At 37.0% G+C, this 24,886-nt stretch overlaps 1 protein-coding gene across 2 annotated transcripts in view; it reads right to left on the bottom strand.

The window, feature by feature from the left end:
* Nucleotides 1–18,967: 18,967 nt before the first annotated feature.
* The window catches only part of RAB28 (RAB28, member RAS oncogene family), a 62,146-nt gene continuing 56,227 nt past the window's right edge, over nt 18,968–24,886 (bottom strand). The window contains exons 7-8 of one of the 2 annotated variants that reach the window (XM_088539989.1): nt 20,587–20,687; nt 18,968–19,652 (exon numbers count right to left, since the gene is read on the bottom strand). In XM_088539989.1, the coding sequence (XP_088396115.1) occupies nt 20,592–20,687 (96 nt within the window). In that variant the 3' untranslated portion in view covers nt 18,968–19,652; nt 20,587–20,591. The remainder of the gene's footprint in view (nt 19,653–20,586; nt 20,688–24,886) is intronic. The other variant, XM_088539990.1, reaches the window with a different exon arrangement.

Genomic DNA, 24,886 nt, shown 5'->3' with positions numbered 1-24,886 from the left:
GCTACTCTTTGCTCTCCTTATGTGGGCAGAGACCTTTGGAATTCCTGCATGAGCAGGGCAAGCAGAACAGCAGAGCTGAGATCTTCTCTGTGATTCCTGAATGGAAGAAGCTGGATTTTAGCAAGGCTGCCCAGAAAGACCAGATGCATATTATCATAGAAACATTTACTTTACATTTCTCCAGCACGAAAAATGCAAGTGTGTCTCTTCCAATTCGATAGATGGGAGAGCAGGAAAAATTTGGGAACAAGATCCAAATAAATGGCTTGATCGCACTACCTCAAAGATTTTATCTGCTCATTAGATTTTCTTTTTCTGATGGATAAGGAAAGATACCATATTGTATCTTTTTGTGTAGTATTTCAGGTATGTCTTAAGTGAAGCAGCCACAAAAGCACTTAAAAGCAGATAAGGCTTTAGCAATGACCTTTACTTGCAGGGATCAAGGGTACATGCAGGTACTGAAGAGGATAATCACAGGAGTGCTAAGGGTAGCCGTGGAGTTGCATGCTACCATCACTGCAGCTATAGTTTGCAAGACTAGAAAGAGGTCATGGGCAGGGAACACGGAGACAGTCATTGGCCAAACAAGGTAATTTTGCTGTGTATGGGCTACGGATATATTTGGGTGAAACAAAGGAAATTCAAGAACCAATTCCCCAATCCTCTCCCTGACTGACTGGCCTCTGATCTCCAGTCATCTGTTTGCTCTACAGCTATACCTCCTCTACTTTATCTGAGGATTTAATTTCAAATTATACATGTGAAAGTGCAAATTGAAAGCCCATTTTACCACCAGTTTGATCATTGTCCAAATTGTAATTTTAAAATGCAAGGACTGTAATATAGCCATGCTTTTTGTCTGCTATTTCTAGTATAAGATACAGAAACCAGGAATCTCCTGTAACAGGCACTGTGCAAACATATTCCTGTACAGTTCTTTCTCCACGAGTTTACAATTTAAGTATACAAGAGCTGAACTATGTTAACAGTACTGCTACTTTTTTTTTCTCCTTTCTAGATTGTAAAAGACCTAAACATCAAGTTCACTTATGAATAGTTCATAAATATTTCTAAATACCTTTTTTCCCCCTGAAATAGGCAGAGTAACAGCTTTGAAAGCATAAGTACAGTGTAGCAACACTAAAAATACAACCAGCTTTCCTATATCTCTCCTCCCATCCAGTGCATTTAAAGGAAATGAGCAATACTGTTTTCTCCTAATATCCTTATCTCAAGCATTTCCAACAAAAACTTCTCGTTACCTTCAAGGCACTAGACATCATCATCCCCACTTAACAGTCAAGTCGTTCCTTCATCCAGACAGCAGTATCTTCTAGATGTTCCCTCACATATTTTTTTCTGACTGTAGCTTTTTCATACACTACCAGCAACAATTAACACAACTTTCAAATAGAAATGGCACAATACCCTTAAAATTACTTCTGTCCCAAGCTAATTTCTCATTGCTATATATAATTGCTAGCAAGCTTCTCTGTTGTGCTAAGCTCCCTTTTTTTTTGTCCTGGATTATGCTTAAAGATGGCAAATCCTCCAGGGACTATAGCTTCAGAATGGGTGCTCCAGTACACACTATGAAGCATTTTGTAAAAGAGAAAGAGAACTAGAGTTTATGATAAATACAATGCCACTCTCACTCCTGAATCAATTCCATCTTCTTCTGTCAAAAAACATAACTTGAAAGTTAATCCTTCCAATGGGTTTCCCAATGAATATATTCTTTCCATCTTTAAGCATTAAACACAATGAGGAACGGATTGTTTCCATTTTGCAAAGAACTGAGCAGTTCTGGAATTCGTGATGCATTAGTGAAAACTAACAACAGAATTTACCAGCTGAAGTTTTCACACTACGAAACAAATTCATATTGCAACCTTAAATGTGAACGCCTTTCAGAACAGACTAGAATAGTTTCTCTTTGATGACCCACTAGCAGACCTCTTGTGACTTAATCTTTGTCTTTCAGGAACCATAGTTAGACTAAGAGCTAAACTCATTACGAAGTTGAATAAGTTTATGATCTCCATGGAGATTCTTATTTGTTTTAACAATTTGTCTTTTCAGTACTCCTGTTAGAAACTATGAGAATCTATTACAGTCGTAATTTATTTCAGACACTATTAGTAATATAGAATAATGCCCTAAAATCATCTATCATGTGCACTGCTTAGGAAAAGCTTCCATATTTTAACAAACAGCTGGTTGTCTCTTACAGCAAGTATATTCTTCTTAATATCTTGAATTTCAGAGAAACCATTTCAGTGATTAAGGAGATCCAGAAATTTCTTTAACGGGCATTTAACTGCCAAAGAGGCTACAATTTTAGAGCTATTCATCATGTTTTAAGTAGTTTATTACACATAACTGGCCCATTTAAAGCTCAAGGAGCTTTGATTTCACTAATATTAATATTTGTCCTAAGTTACTACTAATGATGGATACCAGTGTGAAATGATCCATTTCTTTTATATATGTGACCTGCAACCACCCAAGCTGTGAGCCCACTACAGACGCACCAGAGAATCCATCTTATAGTTTCAGTCTAGGTTTTCCTCTTTGCTTTATAACTTATCAAAACAGCTGTAGGAGTTTGGAGGGATATGAGCAATTTTTAATTATTGTGTATTCTAAATAGCTGACTTCTCAGCCAAAATAAACTTTGGCCTTGTAGTAGCTTTAAGGCAGTATGGGCACATGTAAAACAAAACATATAACAATACATACCACGATGAGTGCCAGATGTTCATGGGAGAAAACACACAGCTGTTGAGCTTAGATCACCTGAACTCTTCTAAAAGCCAAAGAAACTGGTCACCTTTGTTGAGCTGTCAAATTAGAAAGGACTGTAAAGACTAGAAGCAAGGAAGGGTTGTCTCAGTTTCACTGAAGAATGCCAATTTATACCTCATCAGTCAGCTGTCATGTAAAATTCCTTATGATAGACAGAACTAAAAATAACTAATTTATCTTAAATATACTGTAGACACATTGAAATAATCTAGTCGTTGTTACTCTTTTATTAGGAGGTGAGTTTTTCCTCAAGTTTACTGTAAAAACCCAACTGCCTCCAATTTTTCTGTTCTTCTATCCAGAAATAGCACCGAGCAACTCATGATTGAGAGGTAATTCAGCAAGGCTAAATTTCAGCATGCCGTGAATTATAAGCAAGTGGACTACAAACTCCTGAATTCTGTATAAAAGTAAAATATAAGAATATTATATTTTTATATACACAAACAGAAGAAATAGATTGGGTCAGACATATCCTTGACATGGTGTATCAGTAAGCATGAATTTTACTCAAAGGATGAAGATGGATTACAACAATTTTTTGGACAATCAAAGGCAAAGTTACTCCAGTGTCAATATGACTATGGAAAAAATTGTCCTAAAAAGAACACGTCACAAAGATAGCTCTAGAATGTTGAGTAATTTTCTTTATATTTTTATTAAAAAACAATCAGAAGACTAAACAGAATGTTCAGCACCATTCCTAGGGCTGAACAACAGTAAAAACAATAAAGTTTCCTGAGCATCCAAAAAGAAGAATCTCTTAATTCTTCTTATAAGAAGAATTTGGAGGTTGTGGTCTTTGGATCAGTTATCTACAATTGTCTTAACTGTGAGAAACATAAGCATTTAAAGGCATAATAAACAGCTAAATAAAAATCTATTTTATAATGCTATTTTTACTTAGTTTATGTTATGCAGGTATCAAATTTTTAAATATTAGATACTTACAAATGTGACATTTTCACACTCTGTTTTTTTCTCTTCTCTAAAATTCACTTAGGGAACATCTTTTCCCCAGAGATGTTTATCGATGTCCAAATTTCTGTATCACACCAAAATGTGTAGATTAAATAGAAATTGCTAGAATCTTTTCAGCTTCCCCTTGTATGTCTGTCCAACAGAATAGTTTTGTCTTCAATTTTTAGAGAAGTCCAAAAGACATAGAGAGATTTTCAACTGGCTGGCCTATGCTCACGGTGAACCTAGAATTCACTCAGGCATTTTGAAGAGTTTTTTTTTTCAATATAAAAATAATTTATTCAAAAAACTCTTCTGAAGAATGAGCATAAACAGCAGAACTTTACATTTTCTATGTTACATATAGCTGTACAAACATGGCAGCCAAACAAATCAACACAGCGACAGTATGTAAACAAATACTTTGCTACCATGAGTAGTTTCACTGGAATTATTAGAACTATTTACATATAATGAACTCAAGCCTGTGTTGCTAGTAGATAATTATTATTGTACATTATTTTCTCACCTTCTAACTATTCAACTGATTGATTTTGATATTTTTCAATGAAATTCATATTTAAAGTAATGATCCTTTAGGACAGATATTCTTGCCCATAGTGAGCAAAAGGAGAAGACCTGTTTCTGATTAGCACCAAAAAAAAAAAAAAAGAAAAAAGAAAAAAAAGTGTTCAAACAAAGCCACATCAACATCAACTCCTACCTCTTGCTCAATTACTGTTCCCTGGTTGTAGTTGACACTAGTTACAATGTTAATAGTGAGTATAAGACATTTTCTCTCACTGAAGCTGAAAGCAAATGTCAAAAGTTCTAATTTGGCTCTGCCCTTGCCCTTTATTCCTACATGTCTACCTCACTTCTATGCTTTAGCACATGTAGGCAATACTTTCCCAGCATTACTACATTACTACACAATTACTCTCTAATAAACCCATTTTTTATGTCCCAGACATACTCCCTGCTCACTTGGAACCAATATGTACTAATATTTGTTTGATAAATGATTTTTTTTTCATGGTAACAAAATTCAGTATGCATTTGCTGAGAAGTTTAGATCAGTCTTTAGGGAGTTAGACTTTATGCAAAGGGTCTATTAGCTCCATCTGCTTCCCATAAAATATGAGACTCTACGAGATTCCTATTGTTCCGTATTCTGCTATTAGTTAAGGACTCCATTGCTCCCTAAATAAATATAACAACTCAGTCCATAAACTCACTACTGTGTAACATTTACTACTGCAGGCTTGACATTACAGACCTAAACATATCATTACAGAAAACAAGTGAACAATTTTTTGTTCAAAACATCATACTTCTATATGAGCTGAAAGAAACTTAGAGAAAACATGAAAATAAGATAGCTGTTGCATTGCATTAAGATAAATACTTTGCTTTCTGAAAATCTTATGAAATTTCATGGAAACATCTCCTTTTTGCTAAGCATAAAAAATTCAATGCTTCCCTAAGTTGTTGCCTCAACTGAAGATTCTAATTGCTATAGCAGCACAAAACATTTATTCATACAACTAGTTAGAATTCTTTTTCCTTGACAAATTTAATCAGCATAATTATCTATTTGACAGATGCATAGTTGTACAAGTAGAAACCTCAACAAGATGTAATTTACATGCTCCAATTAATCTTTCTAAAAATTTGTACGATCTAGCAGATGGATCAAACTCTATGCAAGTATTTGACCAAAGGCTATAAATCAACATTGACGTGTTTTCTTTTAGGCAGTAGCTTGAAAAGTTAATATTGTTTCACAAAGTCAGACAAAGGAATTGTAAATCTAATGACTGGAATAGCTTCTTTCTTCATAAAACTATTTATTAAATACAGAATAATAATGATGCAGCTTTCATACCTATGACAAAGAAAGGATTGGTTTAAAAAATATCAACATTATTCAGTAGTTTTATTCATGTAAAAAAATTCATCCTTCTCTACTACCAAAACTCAAATCGCATAAAACTTGACAAGCAAATAGGCAAGTTCCCCAAAGGGCAGACAACACTGTTATCATCACAGCATACTTCCAAAGCAGAGAGACTTCCCTGGTTTCATATTTTCTATCAGCCCAAGAAAAAGGCCTAAAAAGGCATGAAAAATTTTGATACGAAAACAAAAATAACACGGGAAATCTGGGAACATTATTCTACTGAAGGCTCTAATAGACACTTTGTGCTGTCCAGGAGAGAGGATTGTGTCACTCTTGACCCTGCTCAACCTCTCTACGCAAGATGTCACAGCACTACTCACTGTCCATGGAGGCAGGGACAGGGAATCCAAACTGCTCCACGGCCTCCTGAGCTTCGGCACCATGATGACCATGGTAGATGAGTTCAGCACCCACAGTAGACTTAGGTGAGAATGGCTCTGGGAGTATAGGCTAAACGTCCCTCAGCTTAGATCAGCCTGGACCTCCCAAGCAGCCTTCAGAAGGATAAGTTAGCTCACTCCTCCACTCTCCCAGTAATCAAAATACACAGTAGCTGAAGTGAGACAGTCTGCAGAAGGTCACTGCTTTTCTATTCTTAGCAGCGTTTTGTGCCCACGTGGCCATGCAAAGAGAAGCCTTCAAAGCAATGACACGCACAGTGAGATCCCTGGGATTCTCCCACGGCAGAACAAAGCGGCTGATAAACTGTTGATCTCACCAGGGAAAGGGCTCCTGTTCTAACTAAGTTCTTGCCAGACTTATAGAGATAGCCAGACTTGCTGCCTTGTACGGAGAGAAGATACTGCTGTCAGCAGACTAATACCATCTATCCACGATCATCTATCCTCTCAGCAAGAAGAAAGACTAAAATGTTTAAGTGGAATGCCCAATTCATTCACTATTTAGGCAACCTTTCAAACACAGCATCCTTTACTAGCAGAGCATGCCACCATGCTGCTGTCACAATATACTTTTAATATGAGATGCATTTAAATGACAAGTAGTATTTCCTGTTTTTACACTAGCACAAGTGAGAGAAGCCAGAGGAAGAATGTCTGGGTGGCATCAAAATGTAATCATACAGTTTGTAGCCTTCCTGGTTCCTCACTCGGAGAAGTAAATAAGAACATTGACAGTGCCTAAGGAGCACACTGCATGCAGTACAATCCACACCAAGTAGGAGAAGTTAGGTGGGAGCAAGAATTCATTTAACTTGATCACTTGTTAAATGTATGTTTTTATCTGTCTCTCAAGAGAGAACAGAAAAGCCTCCAAAGTATTTTCAAACTTAATTTATAGGAGGCAATGTTTTAAAACATTTGAGTTTTACCCTGCTTTAAAACTGGGAGGGTTCCTTTCTGAACCATGAATATGCTCAAAGGCAGGCTCCTTTCACTTCAGTGTGAAAGACAAAGACTTCAAAAGCCTCTGAATACACTAAAGTCGTCATGTCCAAGTGCCCTTGATGTCTTAAAGATTATTAAAAAAAAAAAAAAAAATCAAAATCAATACCTGAGGAGAAAGGAGACCAGAAGGAGAAAACAGATTAAAAAAAAAATCTGCATTTACTTTTGGCATTTAACATTGGTACTTTAATCTTCCCATTCAGCCTGCTGTGCTATGACAAATTCCAAGCTTAAATGGTACTGACTAGTGGCAGCTTTGCTCACTTGTCAGATAATCACAGCAGCTGCTTTTCCATCTTTCATTTAACAGTGTTAGGCAAATATATCAAAATTTATTTGCAAATACTATTTCCTTGCCTATTATTTCTTCTGTTGATTCATTCCACTGGTATTTGCCACCCTGTTTGTTTACTCAGGCCTTGATCCTGTTAGCACTTTTGTTCATGCCTTGCAGCTCAGGGAGAGCCATGCACGGATCAGGAACAAGACACGGAGTTTAAGTGCTCATGTCAGCAAAACATTCTTTGTGAGACTTGTGGACTGCAGTGCAAATGTTCATGAATGAAGATAAGATGCAAAGAGCAGAAGTTGCAAACACCGTGTGTGTATTTAGGGGCAGTACAGGGACAAAGGGGCATGACAGTAGTCGGTTCACGTAGGAAGGAGGACCAGGACAGAGCACTCCTATCTCACATAAACCATGGATACGTGCAGTCAAGCTCTGCATCCTCAGAAAAAAAGCTTTTCTTTTTCTATTTTACAGCAATAGAAGTAACGGTTACAAAATCTTCAGGGAACTTGGAAACAGAAAACAAGACAGTACATTTTTCAGTCTTCAGATTTCCTCAAGAATATTGCAAGCACCACAATGATTGTGTTCTATTTATGCATAATCTTAATGCTCAACCAGTAATCTGTGTAAATTTACACAGATTACTGGTTGAGCATTAAGATTATGAATAAAATCAGAACACAATCCATTTGTGGTGACTTGCAATAATCTTGAGAGAAATATTTTAAGAAGCCAAAAAGGTACATTTTTATAGTATTTGTAGTTCAACCTAAGTGAAATAATTGAAAATTCAATTTAGAGGCAAGATAATTTGATTTAAAGTCTACGTCTACTAGCTGTCACATTGCAGTCTTGGCTCCAAGCCCAGGGTATTTATTTATATAGGTATATCATATTCAAAAAAAGCCATGACAGAAAACACAGAGTTCAAAAAAATCCAAATAACTGAAAAGTTAGCAAAATGCCAGAGTTAAGGTCGCCTGTTCCACCATAACGCTGACTGCTTGCACATACCTATTATGACACCAGATCTAATTACACGACAACTTATGCATTTTCCTACAGAGCCTCTCTCCCGCTCAGACATTGGCCACCTCGCTCTCCCTCCCCGAGCAAGGTGTGGCAAAGAATTTTTATTTACTGCCCCCGCCTGAACATCTTGCTGAGAGGGCAGAACTCATTTCCTCGGTAGGCTATTTTGTGTTGCACTTCACCATAGAAACTGAGTGCTCTAACCACCCATTAATTTTCACAGCACCCCTGCCTTCCTCCTCGGTCCCTCCTCTTGGTCCCTGGTCTTTGGCAGCCTCTTGCCTTTCAGTTTCTCACGCCCCAGTCACCCAGTTCCTCCCATGCTCTTGCTCAAAGCCCCACCTAGACTCTCTAACAATGAGGTTTCCATCTGTGTTCTAAGTCTGGAGGAGGGGAGAAAAAAAAAAAAAAGTGGGTTTATTTCATGACTTTCTCCTTTTTTTTTTTTTTTTTTTTTGGATGAAACCCATCTCACTCAGATTCCTATGGAGGCACTGGAGGGGAGAAACGTCAGGTCAAACAGCTGAACTTTAGCAAAGATTTTTGGAACCAGGTAAAGGAAATTGGAATAGGGAACACTGGATAGATCTTTGTATAAGGAGTTATAGGCAGCTCTACCTATACAGGAAAATACCAATTTCATCAAAAAGCAACTCTATTGATAAGGAAGTCAGTTGGAAGCACAAAAATGAATTCACAAATTCCCTTTAAAGCTTGTGTTTCTCTGCATCCCATTCTGCAGGCTCTCTCAGACCAATCTGCTATGGATGCATTTTTCTGATCAAATATGTTTTGTCCACTTTATCTCATATATTCCTGAAAGGAATCCATCATGAACACTATGCTAATTGAAATCTTCCCCATCATAAAATCAATCTGAATGCTCTTTTTTGGCTTCTGAATAGATGCCTCCCAAACACTGAATCCCCAGCAGTTATTTTAAATTTTGGAAGAGGAGAATCTCAGCGCTATCTTTACACCTTAGTTAGAGTGTAGACCCTCAGTCCTGAGACTGAATATGCTGCAATCCAAATGCTTGCTGGGAGGCCTGTCTTGGCTCCTCTGCTTCACATTGTACCTTGAAGGTCACTTCTCCAGCGAGCAGTACAGTACAGTTAAATATATACGTACTAGCATGACCAAAAACTAAGCAGTTTTGTTTACACAGACCAAACGATTCCATTACATTGAAGAAGGACTGATATTCTTTGATCATCTCTCGTAACAACACCCTGTTAGAGGTGTGAGGCTTTCTTTTTGTATGTGTATCTGTGTGTGTGTATATATGTGTATATGCATGTGTGTATATATGTATGTATCAAATGAATCATGGAAGAATCACCCTTGTAATGTGAGATTCTGAAAATCTCAAAATGACCAGGAGCACCCAGTTCTCCTAGGAAGTGCTGAGCACCTTCTGATACCAGAAACCAACAGATATATTTTTTTTTCTAACTGAAACTTCAAAAAAAAGTAAAATATCTGAAGTTCATTTTGCTTAGCAGCACATTGACAAAAAGAGTGGGCTTGGGCTTACTTAAGCTCCATCAAATCCCAGTGACTTTTTAGAACATTTATTCAGCTGGTGTGGATAAAAAGTAAGATCTAAAATATTTTAAAGTATCATCAGATGCAAATTATAATTTGAAAGGTCAATGACTGAATGTTAAGAGTAGCCAATTAGTAATCTAGGGCAGGAATCCAACTACTATGAAATCAATTTCCTGACTCTATTAAGTAGCAGATTAAGTACTGTGCAGCTACATGGATAAATTCTCAGCCTTTTACACATCTATTATTTATTAGCAAATGTTCAGAAGGCCATAAAAGCTTAGTGGCAAAACAACCTTGAACGAAGGAGCCCCTGCTTTCTGCCATAGTTAGCTCTTTTTAACACTTTCAAAAAGACCGTGTCTTCAAGTGGACAGAATCCCACCCTATTAAGCTTCTAGCTCTTGGGCTGTGAAGTATTAATCTGATTTTGATAGAAAAGAAATACTGTGATCTCGACACACAACAGATTATTGATTTACTCGAGATACAACTACAGGTAAGCAGTAGTAACAGAAGCAGAACCCCAATCCTCCTGACTGCAATTCAGCTCTATCAGTGAAAGTTGACTCCACTTTAGGTGCCCAGCTGACAGCATGTAACAATAACTGACCTGGTGTATCCTCTTAGATCCCACTGTTTCGCACAGATGTGGAAATTTTTCAATAACACAGACGCTCCTGTACATTAGTGTGTGGTCTAAACATTGCAGGGGTGGCTCAGGTGATGCTATTGAACATGCAAGCTATGAGCCCCCACCTCTTGACTCCTACCTGAAAGAAGCCGCAGTATTAGCATCTTTCTAATGAATATATGATGTGAATATATTACCATTTACATTATATGTGAATGAAAAATGCTGAATACCAGGAACTTGAGGACAGACTTCTTTTGGTCTCTCTGAGAATCCAGGAAACCTTCTTTGAGGGACATATTAAACAAAAAGCCTACTTAGTCTGTACCAAAGAGCACCACCAAGCACCACAGACCTTGCAAGACAGTGAGCTGTTGCCTTTGGCAAAATCCAACCTACCTCTAAGGGTGCACCCCACCTCTATCATCATCCACACTTGTCTTCTAACTTCTAGTGACAAGGCCAGCTCTTTTGGCCAGGGGCCATCACTTGTTTCTGTATCTGAACAGCATCATAACTCAGGAATTAGGGTTCTAGCACATTTTGCTAAAGAGGAGACATAAGTCTTCTGCTGCACTTTCCCTAGCAAAAACAAACAAACAAACAAACAAAACAACAACAAAAAGCAGTTGACACTTAAATATAAATTAACGAGCGGTACTTACAGGTTCTAATTTCTAGAATGGCATGGGGGACAGCTTCTTCTCTGGTGCATACAGGCACAATTACATTAGCTTCAATTGCAGCCATATACCAAGTGTGCACTTTTCTCATAGATAAAACCTTTTTGATTCAGGGGCAGAACTCAGCAAGAAAACTTCTAAACAATATAGAGCCATCTTTATCATCAAGTTATACTCCCTTCCTCATAAGTCACTTGTTCACCATCAGACACAGTGGTAGTTGAAACAACCATTTTTTAAAATGAGAAAAACATTTACTGAACAACGAAGGTTCATGTGGACAAAGGGCAGCAATCATTTATGAACAGTCACTTTGAAATGTGTGGGCACAAGGACGTTATAGGACTTTATCCTAAAATGCAGAACCTATAGCCCAATTCTTAGGTTGATCCTGTGCAGAATTTCTGTGACTTACCATACATCCTCTCCACAGACCTAAGCGGAATTTACACAGTAGAACTCATAAGCAATATAAAAAGTCCTGTACAGACCCTAAATATAGCCTTCTTTAAACATGCATCATTTGTACCACTATTGAGGTGTATACATAAGCACAGACACATTTTTATTCTGAAATTGTAGCATTTTTGCTGAGTCTGTTTTCCCTCTGAAGGTTTTTTTTTTTCCTCTCTCCACTCCCCAGTATTAAACACGGAGCTTCCCCCCATTTTTAATAGAACTCTGTTAAAATGGCATAACTGTGTGTGCTGAAGTACATAATTTTGCAGTATATCTGGAGATGGCAACATGAGTTGATAATATAGATATAATTTAACAGCACAGCTATATTCTTTAATTGCTCAGCTGGTGACAGTGTTTGTCATGTATACTCGCATCAGGCATAAAACAAAATTTTGCACTTGCGTTCACCAAAAAGAAAGCCAAAGTATATGCCAAATTCACTTGGAATACAAAGAATACCTACAATGGGAGAAAATCACCTCTTGGTTACCTGTGTACTAGTCAAAGTAATTACACCTCAGTCCATTAATTTATGCTTCTGCAACTGCACAGTCTGGCTGAACTGGCCCCAAGCATGCTCTCCAGCACTTCGCTGGCTGACATCTCACTCCTTGGTATTAAGATTGACTGAAGAGAACAGAAAGCTGTCTCAACAACTCACCTGTTGACTGCATGAAAACACTTAAACTCAGTTTGAAAGTTGGAGTTTAAGAGAAGGAGTATTACTAGAACAACAGTGGAAAAAAACAGGCACGTAGCACTCATAAGTCTCTTATTTATAATACTTCAAGTTTATTTGCCACAAAAGCAAATTGTACTTTTGACTGAGAATGGGTGACCTGTCTAGTACAGGCTCATTTCCATCTCTGAATTTCTGGGTGATAAAACTAGAAAAGAGATTTAACCAAAAGACTCCCATTTCCTTTCTTACATCAGTGTGTGACTCCTGGGGGATATGATTAGGTTTCTTGTCGTTTACACGGGCTTGTGAGCTCACTCACTTTTATAAATGGGTTGTCTGTATAATTGTTACCAATTACATGCAAATTGCTGCTAAATGGCACAGACAGCCAATTTGTGCAAAATACTGGTTTATGCTTTGCTCTCTTTCCAAGACAGTGAGGAGATAAAAAAAGCAATTGGATTGATGAGTGGGATGTCAAAATTTCTCTCCAATTTCCATTATGCAGTTAAACATTGCCTCAACATTCTTTGACAAATACTGGAATATATCCAGAAATCACACTTCATTTTTTTTTTCCAAGATGGTGATCAAATACCTCCCCAAACTTGAGCAAGAAGAACCAGCTCTTTATTATCCTCCGTGTGAGTCAGACAAGGGGTAGCTTGATATATTTTGCTGTACTGTCAGTGCATTTTCAATGAGACTTACCTACACTAAGTTTCTCCAGACTCCTTTGTCTGTTTCTGGTTCATTTTGGGTCTGAAAAGCACTTGTTCCAAAAGCAGCAACTCACCAAATGACAAGTAAATGTTCTGACTGCACACTGGACATTTCAGATTTTGTATTTGTGACTTCTGCATTATTCATGCTAGAAATAACTGTCTAGAAGACAAATAAATATATGAAAATATATATTTTTTTTCTTATTAACTTTGGAGTAGCTGTAGATTATATTTTTCACAATAGATAAGAAATTTAAGAAATTTAAGAAATACTGAATATTCCTGAATGAACTTTCTCTTCAAAGGCATTTATTTTAGTGGACCCAGAATTTCAGCATCAGCAAGGTATGACATAATGTATTTAACTTCAAGTGTGTACTTAAATCTTAGCGACTTCAAGGCAACTTAAATATATGCTTAATTTTGAACATATGCTTAAGTGCTTTTAGTGAGTAGTATTAAACCACAGCATTCACCTCGTTCTAAAGTGTGGAATGCTTTCCAAAGCAACATTTACTTCTCAGGCACTCTGTGTCTCTTTTAAATCCTCCTTTGATGTTTCTAGGTCTATTTTGTTTTTAGAAGCTCACCAGAAATCAAAAAGGATTAGTAGGTCATGATCTTGCAAGCTACCTGGTATGGATCAGGCCAGGAAAGGACAGAAATTGAGTTTTGCTAGCAAAGAAATATGTTTGCCTGAAGTAGTTTGCAGGATCCATTTTTGAAGCACAAATTAGTTAAAATTAGTTTGATATTTTCTTGGGTATTTATAATGATCATCATTCTAAGAAATATGCATTAAACATCATCTCCTACACCAGTGATGCAACATAAGCAGTTTTGTCCATTCATCCTTAAAAACCTCTGAAAGTCTAGCTACCATGTTTCATTTTTTAAACAGGAACTTAATTTTCATTAAAATATTGATTGCAAGCATTACTTTGGAGAGTGAAGAAAGAAAAGTCTCAGAAGAGAAGGTCTGGATTTCTAATCATTTTCCCTAGAACTCAGTGCTCCAAATGTGGTTATCTGAGCAAATATAAGCTCTTGACCTCAAATCTATATTCTTCTCAGAGGTTTGCCCACCAGAATGAGGAATTCTGTGTAGCAGTTAAATACAAAACAAACCTGAAATTGGTACTTTCTTAGGTTAGGTTCTGACAAGCCTTTGAAACAAAATTGCTTTCAGTGAATTGGTTATTTCAGCACTTGACATCACCCCCACATAAAACAAGGCAAAAGGCCAATTAGCTAACTGGATATGTTCCAGTTCAAAAGCCTCATCAGTGCCAAAATGAATGAAGATGAAGTGGAGGAGAGAGCGATAGAGAGAGGAAAAAAGAGGTTTAAATTGGCTCAACAACCAGCTCTCTATGGGGAGCTGAAAATAGAAATCAGTTTGTGGAACTCAGGGAGCTTCACTATCTTCTATTTGGGGAAGATCAAACTTCAGCATTTGCAAGTTAAACAGGGATCCCCAAGGTTTCTAGAGAGCACATTATAAAGAGAGGTATATATAGGATCTGTGTATTTTGCAAACAAAACTGTAGCACATTAAATTCTAATCACATTCTATTCATAGTACCTGAAATCAGAGTATAAACTTGCTTCCTATGGGTAATTAGCTTGACTGATATTTTTATCTTGTATGTATGCTATTACTCCCTTGCAAGCCTGGATAAATTTTGACTTTTTCAACAGCATTCAGATGTTTTAACCAGTTATGAGTTGCTTATAAAGATGACAAAAAAAAAAAAAAAAATCAGATGATATGCTACAGACAAGTTCTTTAACTGAGCACCATAACCTCTTTGCTTGGAAAATAATATTAAAATTCTGGAAAAAAAAGGTAGCTTTTAAAATATACTTTCTACAACAGTCGTTGCTGCTTTAAGTACTTCTTTCAGGGCCATTGTACAGGCATTGTGTATATGTAGTTAAATTAATGAGAAATGAGTGCAAGTATTCTCTGAAAATTTCTGATGGTTATAGAATAGTTAATTATGCTAAGGGACAGCATTTTAGTCTTCTATCAATGACAAAATATGAACAGTACAGTACAGATTTGGTTAGACACCAAGATTTATTTTGAAAAGGTGGTAGATAAAATTAAAGAGTATTTTTTGCTGTATTTCCAATCAGCTAAGGCTGTTACATTAGCTCAATGTTTCAACCATAGCAAAGGCATGTCCTGGCAAGACTTCAGTGCCACGTGAACCTTTGGTCTCAGATCATTTAAGAATTATATGCAAAAGGCTTCTTCCAACGTCCTTTGCTGCATTTGTTGAGTGTGAATTTTGTAGCTTACCTGATCACCTGCTAGAGTTCCTCTTTCCACCCTAGTCTTATAAGGTCTCACCTTAATTTTACAAAGGCACTAGAAGCAGATGTTTCAAAGTTTAATCCAACCTAATTTAAGCAGTTTTACAGCACAAAGAACAGAGATACCTTCTATACAGTATTCTGTACTGCAACTTGTATGAAAAAGTCACAAATAACATGAAAGATTATCAATCATTACCCAATACACTTGGCCCCAAGAGACAATATCTTAATGCTGCTGTTTATGAAAAAAGACTAAATTTGGTCCCAATAAATTTTTGAAACTACCAAAGAAAAATTGTATCTATAAAATAAACCTTCAAATACATGTTTTGAAAGCACTTGCAATCTACCACATAATCAGACAGAATGCAAGTGTATTGGTATACAAGATCATGTAAAGCTGACTGTAGGGGTGAGCTGAACTTAGAAACAATCTTTAGATACAGAACTGTTACCAAAATGAGTAGTTTTAACAGCTTCAAGCAGGCAAATCATTTCACCACTGTATATCTGTGCAAGATCAAGGCCTGAACTAGGTCCTTACCTCCTCTGATGTCATGGAAATTAAGCAGATGCATTAACGCTTCTACAAACTGCGGCCTCACTCCTGGCAAGCGCTGCGCTATTTAACTTCATTGCTGTTTGCCGAGCTGCTTTCAACCTATTCTCACCTTGCAAGGAACTTTTAGATAGATTAACAAGGCACATGTTTAAACTCAGCTGCACGTGAATCATGTGGAACAGCAATGAACGGAATATGCTTACAGAAGGACCCTGGATACACGGTGAGGGCTTGTGTGCCTCCCCACCCCACATCCCCTGACCAAACTTGCTTCGGTCGCTTCAGTCTCCAGATAGCCCCTGCCTTCTGTGGATGGCAGAGTCCTCCCCCTCTTTCAGGTTGCTTAATCCTCCAGAATTATCTTTGACCTTTCTGCTCAGCCTTGTGGAACTCAGGCCTTACAGATGGCAAAGACACCCCTGAATCTGTAACAACAGCTGCTGCACTAACTACTTCAAAGGTAGCTACCCCAGCCAAGGATTTAGGCTGCAGCTGGAATCCAAGCACTCAGGGTGGGGTCCCCAGGGCTGAGTGAAAAGAGCAAAGCTCATTTGTAAGGATTAAAACATGGACAGGTAATGGATCTAAATGGAGCAGAGAGGCTACAGAAAGGCAGGGAGAGTGGAAGTCAGTATACAATACGGAAAATGTGAGGAGGTTAAGAGGGGCAGCAGAAGAAGGGGCTGGGGGGCATAGAAGACAAGAGATTCATAGTGTAAATAATATACATACATGCTAGGGAGGAAGAATGAGAATGGCTTTCAAATATAAACACAAATACGTTCAGAGAAGGTAGAGCTGAAACAAAAAACAGTGAGAAGAGCCATGAGAGGAAAGCACAAAAGGAAGCAAGAGTCAAAGACAGCTAGAAAAACAAACGTTGAGAATAGAAGTATGGCTGTAAAACAAATTAGACCAGCTTTCATAGCGAATATTTTTCTTAAGTGTTTAAAAGCTTTTTTATTATTATTATTTTATTAATAATAAGCATTACCTAAAAAGCTAGGAAAAAGCATACTTTTCCAGAAAGATTAAGGAGTTCTTACAAGAAAATCACTATCAATTGTTGCTCGCCTTTACCTACCAAGGCCAGGTCATACTGACATTCTACACTAAGGAGGACACCTCACTTTACACTGCAAGAAAGAAAGAAAAAAAAACCTTCAGCAGACCTGCACTTTTTAAGGATTCCTTGTAACAGGCTAGCCAAGTTACTGTTAATATCACTTGTTGCCTCAGTGCTGTGCTATCAAATACACAGATAGCTTTTTAGAGAAGGCATAAGTTTAAAACTATGAATCTGCAGAAGTCACAAATACAAAATCTGAAATGTCTGAAATGCTTTTCAGACCCAAAATGAACCAGAAATAGACAAAAGAGTCTGGAGAAACTTAGTGTAGGTAAGTGTCATTGAGCCTGCATGCCAGAAGCACTAATGAAGCAGAACCTATCACAGCATTTGCCTGCCTAGGTCCTGCAGATGGAACTTCCACAACATCAACAGCAGCAATGAAAAGCACAGAGCATGACAAGATCATTGCCAATTAAGTACCTGAGGATCTTTGATATGACTTCAACACAGATCAATGGGCATCTTATTTCTATGGAGGAAGCAAAAAAACAAACAAACAACAACAACAACAACTTTCTGAAGTGTCAAAAATGCTCATGTTTCAGGACCATGCTACATATATAACTTGGGAGCAGTACTATTGAGTTGACTTGTGCTCCGTCCTCACAGAAGGGGCAGTTGTCATGAATATTTGAATATGCGAACAGAGTTCAAGACACAAGAAAAAATTTCCGAAGATACAAATGAAAAGCTTATCACATGCTATGTATAAATTTGCAAACTCACCACCTATTTCAAGATATCTGTTTAAGCTAGCTTTTATCTGAATAATATTTCACCGTTCAGCCACATTTAACAGTAAGGCAATGTGTACAACGTTTTTACCATGTGACAGGAGCAAGAACACAAACAGCAAGCTAGCATAACTTACTGAAAATTCACACCTAGCTCAGTTTGGAATAAATTCTCAGTATCTCATTTTTGAGAATTTCCAACATTTGAATCCTAAAAAGAAAAAAAAAAATCACAATCTTTAACATACAGTAATAAGACTATTAGTCAAATTGCATAGTAAGTAGTTTAAAAAAGTCTTTCAAAGAACTTGGAATATACCAAAATAATATCACACATTCTTGTCATTTGAAATCTCTTTTTTAAAGCACATTTGCTGAAACCAGAGAGCTTAAGCTTAGAGAGCTTAATAGTAATACTCACTTGAAGGACCTTGTCATTTTTCACTTGAGATATACAAGGTTCCTTTGCTCAGCCTCATTAACTTTCTTAATCTCCAAATGTTTTGTTATGCTTTTTAGAAAGCACATTCTAGACTTCGAAGAGGAAAAGCTTTCTCTGGTTTCTCTGCTGAAATCGAGTTGGCTGAAATCTCTTTTCTTCGCTTAGCTCCCTGTTCAGATGTGCCAGGAGAGAACTGCATTACCTAAAACACTTCTAGAAAAAGATCAGAGGACAAATGTGTTGACCAGAGTAGACAGGAGTGAGCAGTCAACTTTTTCTGTCTTGCGCTCTGAACTAGAAAGAAAAGAGTATGAGGCCAAAAGTCATTCATTCAGTTAGTTAATAAAAATGACTGATCCTAATTGATCTATCAACAGTTCCTAATGCATGCTGAATATATCACTCAATATGAACAGCCCAAGCTGCCAAGTGAGGTTCATCCATATTCATGAGGACATATGAGCATATCTACTGCAGAAAGTATTGCTAATCTGGCAATAAAAATACACAAACACACTAGCATTTTTCAGAGCATCCATGAAGACAACTTGAGACTCCAGAAAAGTAACTGTTTTCATTAGAGCTTTATTTCAAGCACTGTTTCTTACTGAATACAATTTATACATTCTGCACTATATATAAATATATGTAATAATGGAATATTTTCCAAATTATCCCTACATAAAATATATTACTTGCTCAACATTATTCCAACAATAGCTTTTCCAAGTTACATTTTGCTCAGTGTCAGTTTAGTTCACAGGACGTGAGGAGGAAAAAAAGACGACAAAATACTTTGGCAAAATACTTTTCAGCAGTGATGTCCAAAATTATTTAAAATGCAGGACTTCTAATCCAATTGAATTCTATTATCAGTCAAATAGAGAGGAGGAAATGTATAAACAGAATTTTAACTGCTTTATTGAATAAAATTTGAAGGAATATAGATCTTAATATTCCAAAGTGTGTGGTCTAATATTTGAAATCTGGCCAGTCAAAAGACTGCCTGCTGCTTTTCAACATACAATGGTGCAACATGTTTTTGGAACTCCTACTTGCATTGCAACGATGGTCACTGTTCAAACAAAGTTCCTGGCAATCCTGGAGGCTGTGTCAAGGTAGGAGGACTGCCAAAGGTATCAATACAGAGAAAAATAGTATGGTCATTGAACTGCACACATTGAGCTTCTGGGAGGATTAACGGTTCTTGTCACGGGTTCCTGAATGTAGTTGACAATATCTGCCTTCACCACTCTCTGTTATAAAAGAAAACAGAGCAATAATTAGACACAAAACAAAAGCATTCAATGAATATTTTACTCTCATTTTACTACCAAAGAAAAGAAAAAGAACATCAGGAAGAACAGATAATTCAGTTTTATTCAGCACCTTATCGGGTGCTAATTCTTACTCCAAATGCCAGTTGATTTATACCAAGGAAGAAGTGACTTAGTAAGTTTTCGTGACAATTTTACAAAGCTAATACTGTAATGGGACTCCTTTGCAAAAGGACTGAATGCATTTTCTCTTTCAAGAAAATTGTTTTGTGTGGAAATAATAAAACAGTATTAGTTTTATAAGGGCTACTGAATGCATTCTTTATGAATAAATACATACACTGTAATTGGAAATTGTAGGTTTGTTTTTCCCTCTTTGCCCCAACCTCTTCACAGAAAAAATAAGCAAATTTCAAAGCAAAATAATTCAAAGCAAATTTCAAAAACAACCATATTTCAAAACAGCTTTGATATGCAGAAAGTCTAAAGAACAATATAAAACAAATCTTTGCAGACTATAAATATTTATTTTCTATTACAGCTCCAACAAGTGTTACACATTCTATTTATAGCGCATTTGACAGGACTTTTGATCTCTCTTATACGTGGAGAGAGACATAAGATTTTAATTTTGCAACTGTTTCCATTTGAGGCAGCTATGTAGTATTTTGAATATTTGTCACTGAAAGCCCTTCTAATGTATTAATACATAATAATAGAAAGTTGCTATGAACTAACTGTCTAGAAATAAGTATCATACTAAGTTCCAAGCTATTATTACTGCTTACAGATATAAAATCAATTCTCCAAAAGAACTTTATGCCACTACTTCATTTACAAGCAACACATCCTTGGAGGAAACAAACAAACAAAAACGGGGTGGGGGGGGGGACACAAACTTTTACATCAATACCTGAATTACTGCATTGAGCAGATTTTGCTCTGGCAGTTGGAAGTGTTGTGATGCTGGTTATCTTCTTCAGGATATCTCACTAGTTCTGCCCTGACAACATGCTGTTACTCATGTATCAACAAAATGGATAAAGAGCAAGGAGAAGAATGCAAAAACAAAAGAAGGAAAAAATGAAAAGTCTGATCAGTAGTTGAAAAGAAGGAATGAATGACATGAAATGACAATACAGATGCAAACTCAAAGTACATTTCTTTCCAGACCCTAAGCTGAACAAGAAAAACATGCCCACTTGGAAGCTTCACTAGCAGGATCAGAGCTGCTTCTCAAGCTTCTTCAGTGGCATGCCTTTTCAAAGCACCCAGGTGAAATATGTGCAACCAATAAAAATATGATAAAGTTCAGACAGGAGAAGGATAAAAAGGAAGACATTCAGTGAAAGAAAAGATGACAATGGACTCTTCTTTTAAATCTAAGGTAAATAAGCATTGTATTAATCAGCTTCCAATCAACTAATAGCTGCATTATAATGGCGCATGCATCTTTCTCATTACATAATTATTGCATTAAAACTTTATGTACTCCAAAAGCAGCTAAATAAATGGGCAAGCTCACCTCTACATGCTTTATGTAACAGTTTTATTGTAAGCCTTAATTTTCTTCCCCAAAACTTTACCACATGTAAAAATAAAAAGTCTCATTTTCCAACTTAAAGATATACAATACCACTAAAAATATGAACATTAATATAGTATTTACATATAAGGGAAAAAATGTATACTTCAATGTGAACAAAGTGACTAGGGAAGTCTGTTATGAAACATGCTATCAATGTAATCATTTTTCTTAAATACTTCATGTTTTCCTCAGCATATTTTTGAGGTAAAAATGAATGGAGAAATGTTACTATTTTAAAGGAGACACTAATAAATATGATTATATGATATATAAACAGCATATGTTAATGATTACTTCTGCAAATAAAACCCTTTCATCAAACAAGCAATAATGATCAAATCGGGTGGTAAAGGATCTGGATTTATTAGCTGGTGATGTACTCTTCTTGGGTTTAATTGATCATGTTCATATTATCTTATCTGGTGGACAACACTCATGATTTACTAGACTCCTGGCCTGATGTTATCAAGTGAAAGGTTGCCAAATCCCATGTAAGGCTGTAGATAGAGGTTTAGCATTAAACAGTGTTATCTGACCTCACAAGACCTAGTTTCTTCATACCAATCTGTTGACTGGAGCTGAGGAAAAAAAAAAATGCTTGCAATCAGTTGGCAATTAATTGTTCCTCGAAACACTGGTCTAAATCCCATCATGTAAACACAGAGTTCGGTTAGTGACCCAGGTTTAGTCATGTTGTAGCAGAAATCTGACTAACATAAATGACTTGGATTTTCTAAGGAATTTCAGCTAAACAGGAGGGGAGGGAAGAAAAAAAAAAAAAAAAAAAAAAACACCACACACCACAATTTCTTTAATTAACTTCATATTAAATAAAATCTTGGGCATCTTTGTATCAGCTAGGAGGTCAGGCATATCAATGCCAAGGTTCAAACCACTGTCAGCAATCAGAAGAAATCCACTTAATAGGGACAGGTGCTCTAAATTGCAAATCTAGTATTTGCCATTTTATTGTGCAAAGCTGGCACGCACACACACACCAAGGCTTCCTAAATTGGCATTTAATTAAAGAGAAAATTATATATCCCTTGCAAAAATGCTAGCTCTTGCCAATACCAAGGAACAAAGCTGCACCCCATGTAGTCTTTATACTATGGCTGAAAGTAAAAAATATAGAAAGAAAAACATTTGATTAGTAAAGGATCTATTTCCTTAAATTTCAACAGACCCTTGTGATTTAAGGGAGAGAGAGCAATTTGAGGACTGAAAATAAGAAAATTGCAGATTCTGACTTATTTTGGAACTGTTCCACTTCAAAAACATTCTCTCCTTTCCAGGCCCGCATAAACAGCAATCTATTCCTTTGTTTCACCACAGTTTCGACTAAATAAAGTTTGGATTAACAGCCATCTCAGCACGTTAACAGACAAGATTTAGCAGCTCTAGCTGCGAAAGTTTAAAAACCGGCCACCCCAAACGTCTGCTCCAGTTTTCTGCTGGAGATGCCGGCTGCCAAAGGAGCGCTGCTGGAATGCACCGCGGCCTCGAGCGCCAAGGCCGGCGGCTTCGCCTCACGGCAACATGCACCGGGCGGCCGAGCAGAGCTGCCCGGCTTCACCCCGGCGCGGCCAAGGCGAGTGATCACCTTCCATTTGCTGATCCAGCTCTGGGAGCAACAAATTCCTGCAAGGGGGCAGGAACAAACAGCTTGTCTTGCGTTAGCATCTTAAACTGCTTACACGTGTGGTAAAGATTTTATTTCCAAGGCTTGTTCTTGCACTTGATTAACAACTTAATGAAGCTGCTGATTAGAAAGGGGATCGAGAATCACATCCAACTTCTCAGAAGGTTTTCTGGTGTTCTGTCAGTTCGGCAATGTTGCATGAGACAAAACTCAAAAAAAAAATCACACGAGTTAAAATAGTGCTTGGGTTCCCATTACTTCTAATCATATGTGAATCATTTCCAGGATCTTCCTAGTGACCATGATAAATAGTTTAAAAAAAAAAAAAAAAAACAACCACGCACACACAAAACACACAAAAAAAGACCCACCATGAGAAACATGATCTTCGGACATAAAATCACAGGTGTTGGAAATACTTTTAAAGAATATTCACATTAGACAACCAGGAATTAAAAAGAAAAGTGCAAAAAAACATAAAATAGGAAATCCCTGTCCGTAATTCAGACAAATTCAGTATTTCATTTTATGCTTAATTGTCACCTAGACTATGTTACATGTGAAGATACTTGATGTCCTGACAAATGTCTTCAAGCAAAAACTTTCTCATTTCTCAAAATCAAGAAACCTAATTTCTTCCTCATATTACACAAAATATTCAAAATGTAAAGACATAATCCAAAATGTAAACACTGCACATTTGCAAAATGATATATTTTACTCTTTGTTAAAACATGCAATCCAAGTTCCAAGTCGTGCTTGTATATTTATTTATTTATGGCCAACTCATGATTGCTTCTTTTTCTGTTTGTCTCTCTTCTGTTTCTTTACAATACCTATCTAGATACTTTTATGCTAGAATGTTCAGTGCCTAAAAGTTTGAATAAACGCATGCACATTAACTGATCTACAATGTAAGGAAGCCAAATATCCACTTTGCAGAATAGGGGGGTGGGAGCAAAGACACATTAAATGATCTGTCCCAGACATGAAAATAATCTGTGGTAAACCAGAAACGAACTCCTCATCTCTGTGTTTAGTGCAGCACTTCAGCTACGTAACAGTAAGTTCATCTAACACCTCCCCATCTCCGTCAAGAGACCAGCTCCATGCTTTATGATATACACATACCTCCACATACAACTTCAACCAGGCCTTTGCACTGCAGACTAATAAATATTCTTCTCAAGAAATGTCCTATTCACATCTCAGAGGATATGGAGATTAAAGCTTTCATCCTCCTATCTTATGCACAGACTTTCCTTTTACTATATTAAGCAAGGGCTGGGAATTCACTCCAGCCACCAACACATTCAGATCCTGCTACTGCCTGATGCTCCCAAACAATTCCTGCTGGTTTCTCACTGACTTAAGTTTTGGGAAATTCCTACTGTCCACTCAAGATAGTGCTCTCTGTTATCCATTAAGAGAACAGATTGAAACTATGCTCCATTAGCAGAATCTTGCCAAGACTGAAAAGCTGAGTTACAGCTCTCACTCCTCAGTTACATGTCCAGTATCTCGCATGTAAAGATTTCTGCTGCACCTGAATGGCAAGACAGCGAGTTTCGGTTCTATCCAACTTCACTTACTGGCCTAGGGTTCTGTATTCTTTTGTTTTGAAACCACTACAGCTTGGACTCACATTAACAGTAGCGTGCACAGGCCACAGTAACTAAGTTTTGCAAATGATCTAGTCATAGGCTATTGTTAACATAATTTACATAGTAATGACTGCTTCTAATCCCTGCTTTGCACATTCCAATAAATTGGTCGACAATTACGACTTTAAATTATAATATTAAGGCAGAAAGAAGTCCATTTACAGCTGATATGGATTTGACAAAAAGTTATATGCTCACAATTCCGGATTATAATAGGTTCTCATTTAAAGAAGCAGCTTTCTTTAGAAAGGTACAAATGTTCCATGCAAGTGCCGTCCCATTTCTCACATCCCTTTTAACTTAGCATGTGCACCTATCC

This window comes from Tinamus guttatus, unplaced genomic scaffold (genome assembly GCF_059628265.1).
Source record: "Tinamus guttatus ecotype Peru unplaced genomic scaffold, ASM5962826v1 Tinamus_guttatus_pri_ptg000052l, whole genome shotgun sequence".
In the NCBI taxonomy this organism is placed as follows: domain Eukaryota; kingdom Metazoa; phylum Chordata; class Aves; order Tinamiformes; family Tinamidae; genus Tinamus; species Tinamus guttatus.
Note: the sequence above shows the minus strand (reverse complement) of the source record. Positions and strands in the feature narration are given on the sequence as shown.